Below are 19543 nucleotides of genomic sequence, written 5' to 3' on the forward strand. Positions count from 1 at the left end.
TGATATAGAGGTTTGAACCCGGGGCTTCCCGCAGGCTAGAGAAGTGCTTTATCGTCAGGCTGACTTCACAGCTCTCTTATCCTTTTACTTTTGAGACAGGGTGTCACGAAATGTCCAGTCTAGCTGTGCAAACTCACTCCCTCTGTAATCTAAGCTAACCCTGAAATGAAAGGACAGACATCTTGCCTCTGCCTCCCAGCTGAGCAGACAGAATCACAGGTCTGTGATGTCAGTCTCAGCTAACAAACACCTTTCAATTTTCAAAGAAAAAAAGAAAGAGAAATGCAGTGTCTAAATTGTTATAAAGCAAAGACTTTTCAAAACACTTGCTCCCACACAGGGAGATGTATAATTATCGGAGCTTTGAGCAAAACCATTCTTTCATCATGCCTAAGGTTCTGTAGCTACCTGTTTGAAGAAATGGGCAAGAAATATAATCAGGAATGGAAAGGCAAAAGTACTTATCGAAGGGCCAACCAACTCCCTCGAAATTCTAAAACACACACAGAGACAGACACACACACAACAGCAAAAGAAGATTATATTTTGCTCAATCTTAATATCTCACCATCAAAACTCTGTGGTATCTTTCCATCCTAATAGTCCCTTCTCTGGTCACTAGAACAGAGTCCTGGACTCTCTGTCTTCTCCCTACTTAGGCATCTGCTCATGTTAGTGTATGTATCCTTTCTTCCCACATAATGTTTTGTTTCTGAAACTCAAATCCAGTCTCATCTTCTTTTTCCTGGCTTTTCTGATACCACTAAACACTGGGGGTAATCTCTGGAAAGACCCCCAGAGCCCCAGAGCTCACAGACTTGCCTCCCACAACCCCACTGCCTCAGTAGGTCTTACTGTTTTAGTTCCTGAAAGGATTGCTGTCTTCTCTGCCCATAAAGACTCAGAGGCTCTCCCTGTTGTCTTGAGCTCCTCTCTCCTGTCTAGTTCCCATGGCACTGTTTCTCATGGGAATCTAATGAGACCTTGGCCACCTCTGTGCAGTAGTCATTGTGTAGTCTCTTCTTCCACACCTTCTTTACCAATAGTTCAGGGATCCAATCCTATTGCTCAGATGATTTCTTGACATATACGTCTACGTACTAAATAAAGAAAAGCTGAGGAATTAGCGTGTTCTCTCTGCTCTCTCTCTCTCTCTCTCTCTCTCTCTCTCTCTCTCTCTCTCTCTCTCTCTCTCTTCTTTCTCTCTCTCTCTCTCTCTCTCTCTCTCTCTCTCTCTCTCTCTGTGTGTGTGTGTGTGTATGTATGTTATATGTGTATCAGAGCACCTACGCACATGTTCATCCCTGTTTGGAGACCAGAGGTCAGCTTTGGAAGTTGTTTCTCATGCTTCATTCACAATTCTTTTTGGAGGCAAGGTCTCTCACTGGCCTGGAATTCACCAAGTAGTCCAGAATAGCTGGATCTTAAAGTCAGGGATCTGTCTCTATCTTCCAGCTCTGAAAATATGAGTTTTCAACATTGCATCAAATTCTCTTTATATTGTCTGAAGGGATTAAATTTAGGTCCATAAATTTTCAAGACAATCATTCCACAGATAAAGCCGTCTTTCCATCTTGCTTCCCCTCTTCCCCTCCATCGTATTTTCATTGGATAATAATGCTCTGGGCTTTCCAGTGTCATTAAACCAATTAATTAAACCAGGAATTGATTTTCTTCAATGAATAGTCAGTATAAGTTCAAGTCCAGTCATGTTAGAACTCTGTCATATGCGTGGGAATGAGAATAAAAATAAGATAAAGGGGAAATCAGTAAAATGTACTGATTTTTGTTTTTACAGTTCCTCTGAAGGCAGACCTGCAAGGATAAATGCATTCTTCACTGTTCTAAATATTGTTTTTAAAGTGCTTGACTGTATCTGAGTTTTACCCCTGTTACATTTACTATGATGCATGTAACAGTTAAAGCATTATATTGTGTTTCTAGCACTCAAGAATTGGTGTGGTCAACAATAGGTCTGGAGTGCTTGTGTATAAAGGACTTGAAGGACTTGGTCATATACCCCCTACATTCACTGTAACAATTACAAGGAGCACAGTCAACAATTACAGAAGAACTGTCCTCTCTCTTCACTGGGGTGTGAGCTTTCCCAGGCCCTGTCACTGACATCCATCCTTGTACACCTTTATCTCACAGGCCAGAGATACATAGTCTCACAAACCCTTCACACTTTTTCCTCAGATGTAGCATTACTTTGAAACTGTGTGTACTGACAGTTGGGGAGCTTGTTTAACTTTATTCCTGGCAAGAACTCCAGCTTGACACTAGGGTCTGGAGAGGCAGACTTGCTTCACTCATGTATAACCTACTAACCAGATCCCATACTTCTGCTCATGCTGGAAAGTCATGTTAAAGAGGTGGATACAAGTCTCATTTCAAGACACAGGATACTGCTTATGTATGGCATGTTTAACATGTCCCAGTGCTACTAGATAATATGAGAACTAGATGCTCTCAAGTCATTGTTGTGTAGGTGTTTCACCTTTGGGACTGACCTTGGATCGTGGCGGGGCTCGGATGTACCACTTGCAATCCACGGCTTCACTGGCAGAAGCTTTGCCTTCCTTCAGAATCTGTATCGACTCCACAATTCCTTCAGGACCGCCCATCTCAAACTCACACACTAAATAATAAAATTCCAAACACACACAAAGATGGAGCTTGAATAATAAACCCAAAGTATACTTCACCGCAGAAAACAAAAACCTCTGGACATTATCAAATCTTTGATTTACCAACCTGGCAATGGTTTCAATACTCCAAGGTCCTTAAAGTCGGGATCTTAAAAAATGAGAAAAAGACAATTAGTTTTATTCTGCATGTATTTCTCACTATGATACTGAGTAATAGTCCTTTAAATTATTCAGGAAGTAGCCTGCATATACATTTGGAGAATTTCTGTGATAAAAGGAAAAGTACATGATAATATTAACACGAATTTCAATGGTATGTCAATATAACCACATATTGCTACTGTTATTTTCTCACTAAAAAGGAGCTGTTTCAAACCTTTAACACCATTGCTGTATCATATACTCAACTCAAGTTATATTTCTGTACAGTATATCCATGGGGAAGTCATAGTTTGAGTTCTTTCCACATATTACAAACATAACTTGTTTTCTAGTTCGAAAGGTTATGTAAATTGTTGAAAAACATTCTTGCCTAGGATTTTAGTAGCATGGAGGTCATGTAGAGAAGTGAAAATCCTTTCTCTGTAGCTGAAAGACTTGTCCTGTTTTCCTGCCATGTGTGATTCATACCATGATGGCTTTTATAGTGTTTCTCCATTCTCTGCTTTTTAGGCTTCTATCTTGTTCTCTGTGAACCAAGTCTCAGGAACTAGTTCCACTTTGCTTATTTGCATGCTTCATGGGAAATTTGATTCATCATAAGTTTGGCAAATGTCCTTGTTAAATAACAAAAATGTCATCATCAATCCCATTTCCTGGGATTGGTTGTAAAGTAGGAACACAGCCCATGAAGTGCAAAGTCAAGCCTGCAGAGCGCATCTGAGAATGTTTACCCAGTGGGATAAACCCAATGGGATACATGAGGCATTTGTAGATTTTCTTGCTATTTTGGAGATCCTCTGAAGTCATATGCATGCTTCATTGCTGAGAGGTCCTATGATCAGACATGAATGTGTCAACTCTGATGACAAACTGAATGAAACACAACCTGCATGAGGAACATTTCTCTGATGTGAAACAATTGATATTCACAGAGTCTGGCCAGTTTAAATGGAATTTCCTTTTACCTGTGCTAAGATAATAGCTCTGATATGATGATACATGATTAAAGAATTTGTGTGAGTAGTTTAAAGTTGAGTTTGGAATTTAGGATGATATTTATATAATAAAAGAGATACTGATAAAAATCTTTCGGAATTTGAAGCAGTTTGTGAAATGATTCTCAAAAGTGGCCATAACTGCAGTATGAAAAGTTCATTATGGCAAAAAATTAGACATAGATACAAAGATCATATGAGTTTACATAGCAGCTTTGTATGGGTGCACCTCATCCTGTGCCCTTGTAGGTGAGCATGTTAAATGTACCTGTGCCCTGTACTTGTGTTAGTGTCTTTCATTGCTTGCTTTCTGTCAGTTAAATGCTGACATAACTGTTCTGTTGGCAGTGAGAGACAAAGCGTTGATCACAGTAGCTCACTATTGCATCAACTATTTTCTCTCAGTTCATTATGAACACTACCAGAATTTATACATATACATTAATTCAAGAAAAACAAAAATATTTTTAGCCAAGCAATCGTTTTTTTTTTTTTTTTTTTTTTTTTTTTTTTTTTTTTTTTTTCTAGAACTACTTGAAAATAGTTCTGTTAGTTATATGGGGCAAAGAAAATGTCTGTATATGATTTCCTTTTAAAACAAAACAGGCATAATTATATATATATATATATATATAATTTACATTACGCTATTTATCAGTCAAATATGTTTTCTTTTATCTTCCTTGATTATCAATGGGCATCTCGCTTTTCTTCCAATAATATGTATTAAATGCTTGATGTGTGTGTAATAAAACAACTACATCTTATGTAAATTTACTGTTTTTACCATTAAACTGTTTACTGGTATGTAATAGAGTCTCATGTATTCTCTGGAGATGTCAAGCTTTGCAATAGGCTGTGGTTGTACACAACTGTATCACAACACTTTGGAATCAGAAGCAGGAAAACTACTCAATGTTCAAGGACATGTTGGTTTCTGTAAGGTCTAGGACTATGTAGTCAAACTTCATCTCAAAAATTAATAACTAGCCGGGCAGTGGTGGCGCACGCCTTTAATCTCAGCACTCGGGAGGCAGAGGCAGGCAGATCTCTGTGAGTTTGAGGCTAGCCTGGTCTACAAGAGCTAGTTCTGGGACCGGCACCAAAGCTACAGAGATACCCTGTCTCGAAACCCACCCCCCCAAAAAAATTAACAACTAAATTAAAGTCAAGAATACGTTTACAGGGTGCAGTTCATTTGAGGAATATTTGCTTAACAGGGGTAAAGCCATGGGTTTAATTCTCAGCAGCAACACCAAAAAATATTTACATCTAAAACTCAGATGGCCCACACTGGGTATCTAGATTTTTCTTATTCATTATGCCCTTTTTGCCATTTGGCCTCTGCTTAAATTAATCTCTTGAAAATGCTCATCATTACCTTAATGATTAGAAAGTTTTAGGTGCTCATGCTGTCTCTATAACTTTGGGGGAAATTAAGTTACTGTTCTATCTTCCAGTTTGAAGGGAAAACATTTATCATTTTTATAAGTCATGCCACATCAGGTTGATACCAGCAAATGTAAATTTATTTTTGTCTTTGTATTAACAGTGATAGAAATTATGGCTTAAAACACTTTTGGAAAAATTGTTTTGCCATTTATTTTGGAATACTATAATTATAAATTTCTCATATGATCCGAAACAAAACAATCAAAAGTGCATTTCAAGTAGCTGCAATTGGATTTAAGAGTAATAAGTTTGATTGATTGTTCAAGGTTATTTGGGGCAATGGCACATTATTATCTACACGCAAAGTAGAACCTTTTAACCAGTCTTCTACTCTTTTCATGCCTCTCAAAATGTGTTCACCACAAAGCAACCTGAATTAATTTAAAAATATAAATGAATTTATGAGAATCACTTCCCACTGTCCTTTGAGTATGACCACAGCTTTTCATCTGTCCCCCATGGGGCCACATAGCCCACGTCAGGACCTGTTCTCTCAACACAGTCTTGTTTCCTCTGGTAGTAAAAAATCTCAGAAAAGCTTTTCCAGATATCCCAGCCTAAGGCAGCATTGTCTCTCTCCTTTTTTTCTCCCTTGTTGTTTTTTATTAGAATTTACAGTTATTTTTCTCTGTGCTTTTGTTTTTGCTGTTTACTTCCATGAACCCATAACAAATTCGACTCTATGAGGTAACATGTTTATTAAAGACTCATAGCATTGCAATGGTCAATAATGTTAATGAATTCAATGTAATTCTACATGTACAGAAAATGCATCACCGTATTCCTACTTCATTCTTCTACATTTACGTAGGCTTTCAAGCTCTTATACTTTAGCTTTTCCTGTCCAGGCTTTCACTGTAAACACATCAATGTAGTTGCCCTATCACAGATCTACTCATGCTGACATTTGCTTGTTTGGCATGCACTTATGCCTTGCTTGCCCACCCTCTCACAAGTGAAGGTTGACATGTAACAATTCTGGCCCATAGCATAAGGGTAGTTTAACTTCTAGAAGTGCGCTTTTAAAATCCACTAAGAATTTCTCCAGATTATTTTCCTGCCATGATCAGTCTTAAAACTATATTCACCAACCACATATAACATTGTCAGTTTCTTTTCCAAAGCAAGCTGTGTAGTACATACATGAATACACATACATGCAATCAATGAATGCAACAGAAGAATGCATGGTCTGTTGTGAACATCAAATTCTATATGATGACTTACGGGTGATTATAGAAAACAGGCCATTTGTTGGCATTTCCACAGATGCCCTAAAGTGGATCGCTTTGGATGACAAATTCATGCATGTTTCGAGACTCTCCCACTTTACTTGAGAGGACACTGTTGCTTTGTTTTCATCATTGTACCAACTATGGCATCACCGTGGTCTGGGCATTGCTGTGCGATGCTGAACTCTATAGCCTACTCTTGCACTTACGTGAAGAACAGCAAGTATTAAGATTTTCTGCACATCTTTTAAATATATCTCTCATTTTATGTGTTTACCTATCTACATAAATTGAAAACTTTCATAAATGCTTACATTAAGTTCAGTTGTTAGAAAAGTTAATAGTAAGCCGGGCGGTGGTGGCGCACGCCTTTAATCCCAGCACTCAGGAGGCAGAGGCAGGTGGATCTCTGTGAGTTCAAGACCACCCTGGTCTACAAGAGCTAGTTCCAGGACAGGCTCTAAAAAAAAAACCACAGAAAAACCCTATCTTGAAAAAACAAAAAACAAAAAACAAACAAAAAAAAAGTTAATAGTACTGTTTTTCTTCTATTCCATTTCTCCTCTGGTGAAGAATAGTTATTTTTGTTGGAAAAATCAAAATAAAAGATTCATTTTCTCTTCCATGCCCATGAAGTCTGTTCAATAGTGCAAAATGATGAAGAAATAGCATTTTGAACCAATTTCTTATTTATGGAAGAGATAGAAACCTCATAAAAATAGTTATGACAAAATTTATATCAGTCTTATAGATGTTCAGAAATAGATTTTACAGGGACTTAGACAAACACCATGTGGTAATTTTGTCATAAAATTTGGTACCTAGTAATCTGAGTCAGATATTTAAGAATTCTGAAAAAGAGTCCTAGATATTTACATAGAGACATTATTACCTCTTCAAAAGACAAATATTACTGAAGAAAACTCAAAAGGGAAAGTCACTGAAGCATCTCTCAGGGTAAGCAATTTTAGTCCCTGACACACACATACTCACACACACACACACACAAGGGTCAAAGTTGGATGGAGCTGTAGAACCTGTCTTTGTTAAAAACATGTTGGATGGAGACCACTGAGGAAAAACAGGACATTGCCAGTTCCGCACAATTACAGTTACAGCAATTCCTGAACTAAAAGATTTGGCTCAAACAAGGAGGCAGAGCTCAAATTGTTGCTCTGCTCTTGAGTGCTCCAGAGTTGGACAAATGTGGTTGTTCATTTATACCAGAATGTGACCAGTATAAAATATAGATGAATTAGCAAAAATGCTTTTTTATTTGAATATTCATAATATATACAAGCTATGTAACAGTACTGAAATTGTCATTTAATTTTAAAACTTATACTGCACAATTTGTGCTAAAAGTTTGCTTGTCTTACCTGCTCAAAAACAATAGTGTTCCACAAAGACTACAGCACAAATCATGGCAGTTAGCATGCATGGTACAAATCATTTAGAGATAAGAATTTACTTAAACTTCCTTGATGAAGCACAGAAAATGATCTATTTTAAATGTGAGAGCCCTAGAGAAAGTGTCTTAACATTCTTTAGTGTGAAATGCAAATTATCAATAAGGAATTTTTGCTTCAAACTCTCTGGTGTGATAATTTTCCTTAGAAAATCACGTTCACCGTTGTTTACACTGTGAGCTATTGTGTGTGTGTGTGTGTGTGTGTGTTGTTTGTGAAACATTATTTTACATGAAAGACAAATTGTAATTATTTAGATTTAGGTACTTGTCAGACTTTTTCTTGCACAAAATGAAAATCTGTTGATTTGAAGGAAAACAACTGACAGTGTTGCCAATGAAAAAGTGCAGCTTCCAGTGATGAGAATGCATTTGTCACAGCGTTGCTGACAGCTTCCCGATACTCAGAGAGTTTTAAAGTCAGGAGGGTTTTTGATATGATAAAATATGATTTTTGATAATAAGTATTGTGTCAGCCTTCTTTAGATACACATCGTAGCAATCTGAAGCCTACGGAAGAAACACTGTGTAAATTTCAGTGTCCTGGGAGGGTGTGGCACAGGGACATGGCTTATGTTCAGAAGACACAGTGTTGCAGTTAATGTATCTAATGAAAAAGCCTTTGATGTAGTTTCATGGCTCTTATCATGATTAAGAGCTAAAACTGTCACTAGATGAAATTTTATGTATTTTGAGACAATCGTCACTATTGTCTGGAAAGACCATGAAGGCATGTTTTTCTTTTATCCACTAGACAGCTCTCTGGAGTTGGAGTCTCTCTGTAAAGACTGTAAACAAAGCACACCATTAAGCACATCTAAAGCTCTGATCATCTGAGAAGCAGGGCATTACATTTGTAAAAATATGAAAAACTGTCATTTTTCCACTAATATGTCAAGGATGTCTTAATGTATGCTCTGTGTTTTAAATAATAATTGGCTTATTGGAGAAATATTTTCATGATTTATAAGTAGATTTTTAAAATATGCTCAATTTAATTGGATAATTTGTCAAGCATGGAACGACAAAACCGCTGATGCATGTTCTTTGAAGTTTTTCATAGTTTTTCAGAGAGGAATGGCCAACTATCTCCAGAATGCTTACCCTCACCAAAAATATCCTGTCTCCTGGGTTTCTTACCCCAAAGAACCCAAGATTGCAGCAACGGAATGCAGAAGAGCAGGAAATACAGTCGTGTTGCTGTCTCAAGAAGTTTCACACTGTGAGCTAAGTCATGAGTAACTTACCAGAAATTGCTATTCAAATGACTAGGAATTAGGGTATCACAAACTTTTCCTCTGAATGGGGTTTGAGAACATCACAAACAATATGACTGGAATTGACTAAAGTCTTACGTAACTTCGGTGTTTTCTACAGAAACTTGCAGAAAGATCCAAGATTTTGTAAGAGGCTTTCTCTAACTATCTTAACACAAGAGTCTTATTGTTTAGGTTTGTACAACTCACATATGCCCATCTACTGAAGAACTCAGTGCTGTTCCAAGGCAGGAATTTATGAGAAAATAGGGCTATGTGACCAGGCTGTATAATGTATCCACAGCAACCCAATAGAAGAATCAAGGTTGATATGTACATATAATTATAATTTAGTTCAAATACTTGATAGGTTAGTCAGCCTTAATTGGTTTCTCTCTCTCTCCCTCTGTCTCTCCTTCTCTCTCTCTCTCTCTCTCTCTCTCTCTCTCTCTCTCTCTCGATGTGTGTGTGCACAAATTCTTGACAACTCTTTTTAAGTAGTTTCTTTATTCTTAAGAATTTAACATAGTAATACAATGAAATATGATGATCATATTGATCCCGATCTCTCAAACTTTCCCCAGATCCTCACAGATATATTCTGTCCTCTTTTCATGTACTTTTGTAATTGCTGATGACAACATGCTAAATTTAATTGGTGTTACGCAAATGTTCATGGGTGTGGGGTCATTCACCAGAGCATGAGGATTCTACCAGTGGGCACAACCTTCAAAGAGATGGATCTTCCCTTCCTCAGAAACGATCACCAACTAATTGCTCCTTAGTAAGGTGTAGGGTCTGGTGATTATCTGCCTGTCTATGCCCGAATTTTGGGTTGCTTGATCTTACGCATGTCTTATGCAGGTAGCCACAGCTGTTTGTTCATGAGTGTGATGTCATGTTGTGTTCAGAAGGCAGCAGATCATTGCATTCCAGCAAAACCCTCTTATCTTTTACCTTCTTTAAAACTCCTCTTTCTTGATGTGCCCTGGTTCTTGGGGAAGGAGAATTGATATAGTGGCCTATTTAAGACTGAAAACTTGGTCTGTTGATCTTTTTAGTTTTAACTGGTTATGAATCTCTCCATTTACCACAATAAATCATCCAAAGAAACTTCTCTGGCAAAGGTTGGGAGCCACATGTGTACTAGTATGAACATAAATATTTAGGAGGCAATTTGACAGCATGAACATTGGACAAAATAATTAAAACTGAATAAAGCTTAAATTTAAATGCCCTGGAAGGGTGGACAATGTCTCTCTCAGGAGGTTTGGGCTCTTAAATAAAAATTGCTATATGAAGTATGATTTACCTCCATTAATTTATTAGTCAGGGAGGCCACAGAGGTCTCTAAAACAACACAGGCTAGCACCACTGCCCTTGGTTGCCCACCATAACTACAGGGGAAGAACCAGTTCCTGAAGGTACTTCATGCTTTAGCAACTGAGCATAACAAAAATCAATCAGAACTTAACTCGGAAACATCCTCCCTGTTGGCAAGCTTTTATAGTGCTAGAGGATGCTAGGCAGATTGCTAAGGAAAAAGACATTAGTGTACTTGCCTAATGCTACACCCTGCACACTCCAATAGCAGCAGTCAGGTAACATATGCCCACTCGTGTAACACTTTTATGATTGCTGAAAGTGACTATGAGCTTTCTCATTGGATTGAAGGCCTACTCCACAGGAGGGAATTTCATGACTGATACCACAATCCTGGTCAAGAGTTTATGGCTAGAAAGTCACAGGAAAGGCTTAGAAAAATTAGTAGATCCTACTTCCAGTTTCCGTAACCACTCACATTCCAAATTATGTTCTTTCACTGAAAACCAGTGAATTCCACAATGGACTGCATCTTTATTATTTCCAGAGTTACCCAACAATGTCTACTATTCATATAGGCTTTGGATAAACAGGGTTTTTCAAATGGAATTCAACCTGCCACTTTCTTAAATGGATCAAATATCAAATATGAGAACAATAAAAATATGACATGTTGCAATTTCCTTTGAAACAATGTGGAATAATGCACATAGCTATGGAATTGCAGAAAATATTGGACAGAGGAAACAAACACAGAATTTTGGCAGAAAATTGCTTGTGTGCTGCAAAAGATCAGGTATAAAATTAATCTCTTTAATTATTCCACAGTTTTTGAATCTACAGTTTTCTGAATCTTTTCATAAAGTAGAAATGGCATTGTAATTTTTTGTGTGTCACAAGAATGTGACATGTTTATTCAAATGATAAGGTTGTAAATATTTTTTAATTTATGCACCCAACTGAAACAAAGGTTGTTTTGTCATTCAAGCACCACTGGATGGGAGCTATTGGGTGCTGGTGGCTGCTGGAGGATGAGAGTCCATTCTCTCCATATGTGTGACCCATGTTAGGTTTCCCATGCTCCAGCAGATGGCTGTATGCCCGTGGACATATGGGCAGCACTAATTAGACTCTGTAGATTATAAAAACATAATAAAAGAGATGACATGATATCAGAGGAGGGGTCTTGGAGAAGAAGAAATGCAAAGTACAGGACAGATACGATCAAAATACACCCTTTGCATGCATGGAATACTCAAAATGAGCATTTTAAGATATCAAAAATTCTATTATTTTAATTTAGTTATGTTGTTAAAAAGTCACTGATACTGAACTACTTAAAATCTACCAAACATTATTTTATTGACTTTAAATCAGATAATCTATCTTTTGGAATCCAACAAAGTGATATATATATAACATTGCTTCTATTTTAGGCTAAAGAAACAGACATAAAGAAATCAAGTAACTCACCTAACAACACACTGGTTGTAAGTAGTAAGGTTTGGGATCAGAATTAAGAATTTAGAGTCATGATTGCATCATATTTTCTCTGTGTTATCCATAAGGATAATTAATTACTTAGGATATTCATGTATCAGTAGTATTAATTTGGGGAAACAAATGGGTCAAACATAGGTAAAAACTTGAGAGAGAGAGAAGAAAGAAATAAACAGAAGATCACAAAGAGAAGAAATGTGAGGATAGAAAAAGGAGAAGCATAATCTATTTATTTATAGGTCATCTCTCTCTCACTTACCCTTCCTTCCTTTCTTCCCTTCCTCCCTCCCCCCTCTCTCCCTGTCTTTCTCTCTTTCTTTCTCTTCTTTCCTTCCTGCCATTCTTTTCTATCTTTCTTTGCTTGCTCCTTATTTGTCTACCTCTGTCCATCTCTCCCTTTCCAGCTTCTTTTGTTCTAGGGCATTCATGGAGTTCTGACTTGATGACACTGCCTCCCTCTCCACTGGTGCTTTCACAGTGTTCTCATGCATATTGTCTGAAGTAACCAGAACATAATGCACTTGAACCTGGGAATCAGAGAGGTTTTTTAAAAGGAGTAAATGGAATGGAGCTTTTTTTTTCTGGTACTGTGGTTAGCAATCATTACACCTCCACTGATCTTGATCTATTAATTCCAGTGTATTCACTCTCCATCCTCGCACTTTTATTTACAAAAACAAAAAGTCATTCATGTCTATCAGGGAGAGTTTGACCTTGAAGAACATGGTGGAACAGGTGCTGGTGAAGTGGCAGTGGTGTGGAATGGGCTACATTCTGTGCTTGCTAGAGCAAGAGAAGGGCACAGCCATCAATAGCCAATCTGAGTTTAGACTTCACAGATGGTGCTTTGAGAGATGGGTTCACACATGTGTCATAATGATGAACATGGTAGAACACGTAGCTCAGTGTCTGAGTGATGGAATAGCATGGCTCTCACACTGCATCCTACTTGATCAATATTAAATATATCACATCAAGTGAAATAGTTACAAAATGTTTTTGTTTTCTTGAAGTTATTTATAAACATAAATGCAACTCTGAAGGGGCCTTCAGTGTTAGAGCTCAATAAGTACACTCAGAGAAAAACTAAGTTGTATAAGTCATCCAAATAGAGATTGAAGGCAAGGTCTATTCTGCTTCCCATAAATTTAAAGTGCTTCAGTCTCTTCTAAATAGAGTTGGAACATTTCTTAGTGGATACACTGGGACAGTCCTCTGATGCTGCCCTTGGCAGAGATACCAGGGCTGCTATGCCAGGCACCAGAACTGCACATAGGCAGGTTGAGCCATCATGGGTCTGGAAGAGATGAGCAAATAGAGAATTCCAGAGGCTTCCTCTGCCAACAGGCTGGCTCAGAAGCTTGCATGAGGCATATCTTGATAAATCCTGAGACAGTTTAAGGAATGCTTTGAAGAGAAGACGTTTCTGCCAACCTGGATGAGGTTCAGAAGTAGTCACGTTTTGTCTTTAATTCAGTGCATTCTGGCCCTTTAGTTTTTGATGATGGAGATTAAACACAGGGCGTTGAGTCTCCTCTGCACGTGTGCTGTCACTGAGTAACTCCACCTGGTCTCTAACATCTCTAATTGAAAGTATTCCACCTCCTAAAGTTTCAATTGCTTCTCTTCTATAAGATTATAATACAAAGGTACTTGATATGATATTACTAAAAATACTTGCATTGTCTGCGCAGTGTGGAAATGATGTTAGATACTTGCTAAATGCACAATCATTCACCTCTCCTTTGACATAAAGCATCTCATCCTAGGTACAAAAGCCCTCTTAGAAATTAGATTTGATCTAAAAGTTGTAATAATAATGTAAACAATAGCAACACTAAACTAATCAAAACAGTTGAAGAGCAATTGAAACGGTGAGTCTGGGGTCACACATCACAATTTAGGTGATTTTTTCTAGATACATGCAATCATATGTGAAGTTACCTGACGGACTTGTATTCCAGCATCAAGAAATATGTTATGTAGCGGGATAGTTACCTTCACTGTTATCTCCATGGGATTTAGAATCATCTAGAAGAAACACCCTTGGGTGTTTTTATGAGGATGTTTCATGAGTTGTTTAATTGGGGAGGGACAACCTACCCTAAATGTGCAATCTACTATCCCATGGACATTGGTGAATAAAAGGAAAAATAGAGGAGGCCAGGTGACTGCCATCACCCTGTTCTCTGCTTTCTGGTCTACAGATGTGAGGAGTCACAGACACATATTTCCACTGTATCTGCCATGCCTTCCCCATCACAATGACCTGCCCTACCTCAAACTGTGTCATAAAACAAACTCTCTGATAAGCTCCTTTTGTCACAGCATGGAAGAGAAAAGTAACAAATGCAAATAAAATGGTAATAAAAGTTTACCCCAGATTTCAGAGTCCTGTTTTTTTCATGTATTGTATATTTCTGCATTCTCCTGGACACATTCCTGCTTACTTATTACAGGGATGCAGAAGGTATGCGTGGGCACACAAAGCTGGCATTTTTTTGTTTTTATGTATGGACCACTGCAGAACAGATGTGTGCATCTAGTGTTAATGAAGGGCCTTCTGTTGGTAAGGTTTCAGTTCTAGAAAGTGTGGATTCTACCTGGGAGACTGAGCAGCAACCTGGAGCTGCAGACAGAACTGCAGGGTCAGAGAGGATCCATTTCTTTCCCATTCTCTCATCTCTCAGGGATGGAAAGGAGCAAGGACATTTCCCATCCATTTCCAAATACAACTGTAGATCTGTACTGATGCAGATGTCTTGGGATATTTCAGTATTTAGAATTTTGTGACAGTTCTCTTTTTTTTTTTTTTTTACCATTGGCATTTGTAATATGCAGGTTCTTTTTATTCTCACATGTGAAGTTTTTCTTGTAGTCAGTCAATTTTGCAGTGAAAGGTGTACATCACAATGGGTAGACAACCCTTGAGCTTAGGATGTTTATTTATGTATTGTGTTGTATGGGGTAGAGGCGGGTAATTGCATGCACATGCATTCACATCCGCTATGGTGCCATGTGGATGTCAAAGTACAATGGCAGACCTTGGCTTTCTCCCTTCAGTGTGTGGTTCGGGGCCAAGAACTCAAGTCTCCAGGCTTGGTGTTGGGTGCCCTCTGAAAGGGCTCTGAAAGGTTCATTAAACTTTGAATTGTGGTGTAAGCCTTAACCACTTAGGGAGATGCTGCTGAATCTGTGGTCTTATACATGTCTATGATCTAGCACAAAGGCATCAAAGTCAATTTGAATAAGAAGAGTCAAATAAGACTCTGCAGAGCTATGGTATAAAGCAATGTCAATCTATAATTTCGGTTTTTAGTTCTGTTCTGTTCTGTTAGAGAGTGTATGGACGTGTTCCCATCTACTTTAGCTCCTTAGAGGTTTATTATTTTTAAATCAGTCATTAGCATGTCTTGCCTATCTGAGCTGGAAACTTCAGCAACAAAATAACTTGGCTCTGCCTGCTCCAGTGGTCCAAACTCACCAAGAGTCTCTGTACACTCATTTCCCCACTGGTTTTCTCTATAGTGTTGCCATGTTTTCCAGGAACAATTTCCTCAAATTTGGAAACTCTGGTTCCCACACAGCATAAGAAACTTGCCAGGCATATCACCTTCTGGAATAGCCTAATTTTTCATTTTCCAACTCCAAACTCTTTCTTCCACATATTTTATATTGCAAACTACCTTTTAATATCTCTTTATCTTCACTAGATTTAACTGGTGAAAAATAGAAGTTCAAAAATAGAGCAACAAGAGTAAAAACATTTTATTAATAAATCTACAAATTTGAGTCCTGAGAATTCCTTTTTGATTGTGGGTGACTTTTCATTTGGCTGCTTCATTGACTCCCACACTGAAACAAGTTTGATGACTCCCACTACAACAATGTGTGGGAACTGGGCATGAAGACCTGAGCATAGAGTTGTTATTGATATAATTGGTGCGGTTGCTCCCTTACAATTATAATCATCGATGTTATTCTAACATTGTTGTCAAGGAACTTCAGTGAGTAGAAATCAGATAGCTAGTGTGGTCTTTGAGTAGTGAGTTTACTATATTATAGACACATGTTTATTCTTACTGAATAGAAGAGAGGAAATGAAAGGGTGAGGAATTCATGTAAAGTCAGAAAGTCTGCAGGAAGCCAGCATTAGAGCCTCAATTGCTTGATTGCACAGTTGTTCTTAGTCACAACTAACCCAATGACACCCATTAAAGTTTCCAACATGGGCACCAACTTCATTGCCAGTCCATCTACTTCACCTAATATTCCATGTAATATGAAGACACGTGTGAGGTCACATGCCTGTAATTCCAGCACTCCACTCATTAGGCTGAGGTAGAGTGAAAAGGAGATCAAGAGAGCAGTCTGGCAGACATAGTAACAGCCAGTCTCAGGAAAAAATAGTAAAGGCTCTTCAAAGAATTAAAATATATAATTTATATAATAGTGACTAGTCTAGGATTCTAAACTCACTTGTAAGAAATATACTAAGAATAAAGAATTTAGTAAAAAATAAAATTCAGCCTATTGGTATGTCACAATTCTCAAACCTGAGTGCACATACAACCATGGCTTGGTATCTCAAGGTGACAAATGTGTGTTTTAATTACAGTTTCCCTTTCAGTAGAGAAACATTTAGGTGATATATTGACACATAGTCTTTGGCAACACAATCTAGTTATACGTCAGCTAAATTATTATAATTTCCATAGAAAGTGCTTTCTCCAAACAGAGGCTCGTGAGTTGAAACCTTTATTACGACCAGGTGAAGCAATTGAGAAGTAATTATGTAATAACTGTAATTTTTGATAGAGTGATAGTTTAACTAAATGATCAATTTATAGCTGGGGTTATTTGAAATTCAGGCCCAGCTGAATAAATAAGCCATTTATGTATCATCTGAGGCTTTAGTTGTCTCTGAAGATTTCCTTCCTCATCCTCGCCCCTCAATACTCTCTTTTTTTGCTTGTTTAGTTTTTATCCCTCCACCATTACACTCTGCACATGGTCCATGAGGTGGCAACAATGCTGCATCACAAGGCTCCCAAGAGGATGTTCTGCCTCAATCATGTCATGGCTCACAAAAAAGGTAGTGAAGTGACTGTGTACTGAGGCCCCAAAACCAAGTACCAAAAAATAATTCCTTCTTTCAATGTTTTTCTCACTTCTGTCATAGCAAAAAAAAAAAAAAAAAAAAACAAAAAAAAAAACAAAAAAAAAAAAAAAAAGGCTAACATTATCATGGTATACTAATGGATGCCTTTATCTAAATACAATCAGATAACTTCAAAAGAATCTAAATGTTAAGTCATCTAGTAGCTTGTATATTAATAACTATTCTAGCTGTGACAAAGCACCATGGCAAAGGGAACATAGAAAAGAAGGCATTTCTTTGGGCTCAATGGTTTTAGAGAGTTAGACTCCATGGTGACTGAGCAATGGCATGTGTAGTGTCCACAGGTGATTCAGTTTTCACTGGAGTCTATTCTGTTTATACATCATTTGAGTTCAAACTTGCTTGTTTCAGTCTCCCTCAGAGCTGTGAGAAATTTCTGATTCAGCCCATGGGAAAGAAAATATTATTAAGACACGGGCTGGTAAATGCAGCAGAAGGCACATTCAGATAGAAAAAGAAATTGCTTGTTGTTAGCAGGACTTGCGTGGTAGATAATGAACCTGCTTGCACTTTCTCCCAAGGACAGTGCAGGGAGGTGGTTAACTGACTGTATTTCTCTTTGTTCTGCCTTTAATCTTTATAAAAGCAAGTTCTGAAATTAACTCTGGGTTATTTGGCATTGACCAACAGACCTCCTGAATCTTTCCTGATTCTCTTTCTTTCTCTCTCTCTCTCTCTCTGTTTCTTTTAACTGTCATTCCCACAATCCTCGTGCCCCCCACCAGGTACCAGGCTCTGATAGACATGGTAGCAGAAACAGTTAAAAGGTCACATCTTTTTTGGTTGTTTGTTTGTTTTGTTTTGTTTTTGTGAGAGAAGGTTTCTCTGTAGCTTTGGTGCCTGTCCTGGAACTAGCTCTTGTAGACCAGGCTGGTCTTGAACTCACAGAGATCTGCCTGCCTCTGTCTCCTGAGAGCTGGGATTAAAGGCTTGCGCCACCACTGCCCAACTCAAGAGGTCATATCTTGATTCACATGCAAGAGACAGAGAGGACAGTGGGAATGCCATGTGACTCTTGGAACCCACAAGCTTGCCATCAGGGACCCTCCTTCTCCAGCAAGGCCACAGCTCCTAATCCCTCCTAACCAGTTTCATCAGTGGGAAAGAAGAATCCAAGCCTGTTGGTCTATGAGAGTCATCCTCATTCAAACCACCACAGCAGGCTATAACAGGAAGCTATGTAGTATAGTGCAGAACGATGGAGAAGATTTTCAGTATCATACAACCTCTGTCTATGCAATATGCATGCATCATAGAGACATCTAGAAAGTCGATACCTACTTTTTTTTTTTGATGTGTAAAGACTCTGAGGTCATAGTTAAGAACAGACCCTCAAGACAGTCTGTCAGGGCTTAGCATACTGTTTACTTTTTCTACCTCCAGCCTATGAGACTCTGGAAAGTTACTTAATCCTACAGAAACACTATTTATTCACTATGAAATGACTGGCAACTGTATTTCTGACATAGTGCTGATGGTGATTAAATGCATGAATGGCTATAAGAAAGATGTTAGATAGAAAACAGCAATATTTACAAATTAAAGACAAACAAAAACAATCTTTTTATCCATGTAACAAACTAGCTATGTGTTATTTATTATTTATTAGTTAGGTATGTGTAGCCATATTCCACCACATAACTAAAGCTTATTAAGTAATTGCCTATAAACTTTATTAATCCTTAGAAATAGACCAATATTAGTTCACACTAGCCTATCAAAACCAAAATAGTTAAAACAGTTGAGTTCAACATCCTTAGTAATCTACGAAATGCTAATCAAAACTACTTTGAGATTTCATCTTATACCAGTCATAATAGCCAAGATAACACAAATGACAGATCATGCTGGCAAAAACATTGGGTAAGGGGAAAACTCATCCAATACTGGTGTGACTTCAAACTTGCACAGTGACTAGAGAAATCAGTAAAGCAGTCCCTGAGGAGGATGGGAATAGATCTATCTGAAGACCCAACTATACCATTCCTGGGCATACACCCAAAGAACTCTAAATCCTATTTCAAAGATATTTCCTCAACCATGTTCATAACTACTCTATTCATAATAGCCTGAAATTATAAAAAGCCTTCAATGCCCATCAATGGGTGAATGGATAAAGAAAATGTGGTGTATTTACAATGTGGAATATTACGTAGCTTTTTGAATAATGAAATCATGAAATTTACAGATCAATTGATGGAGTTATTAGGTAATCTAGACATGAAAAAGATAAAAGGTTTTGTATTCATTTATAGGTTTATAGTAGCTATGAAATCATTTCCATTATTTCACATAAAGAGAGAAGTTAAGTATGGAGTAGGA

At 37.8% G+C, this 19543-nt stretch overlaps 1 protein-coding gene across 2 annotated transcripts in view; it reads right to left on the minus strand.

Annotated features, from left to right (window-relative positions):
• The window catches only part of Neto1 (neuropilin and tolloid like 1), a 112689-nt gene that overhangs the window by 44590 nt on the left and 48556 nt on the right, over positions 1 to 19543 (minus strand). For both annotated transcript variants that reach the window (XM_057789008.1, XM_057789007.1), the window contains exons 5-6: positions 2758 to 2799; positions 2514 to 2641 (exon numbers count right to left, since the gene is read on the minus strand). In XM_057789008.1, the coding sequence (XP_057644991.1) occupies positions 2514 to 2641; positions 2758 to 2799 (170 nt within the window). The remainder of the gene's footprint in view (positions 1 to 2513; positions 2642 to 2757; positions 2800 to 19543) is intronic.

Source organism: Chionomys nivalis, chromosome 14 (assembly GCF_950005125.1).
Source record: "Chionomys nivalis chromosome 14, mChiNiv1.1, whole genome shotgun sequence".
NCBI classification, from domain to species: Eukaryota; Metazoa; Chordata; class Mammalia; order Rodentia; family Cricetidae; genus Chionomys; species Chionomys nivalis.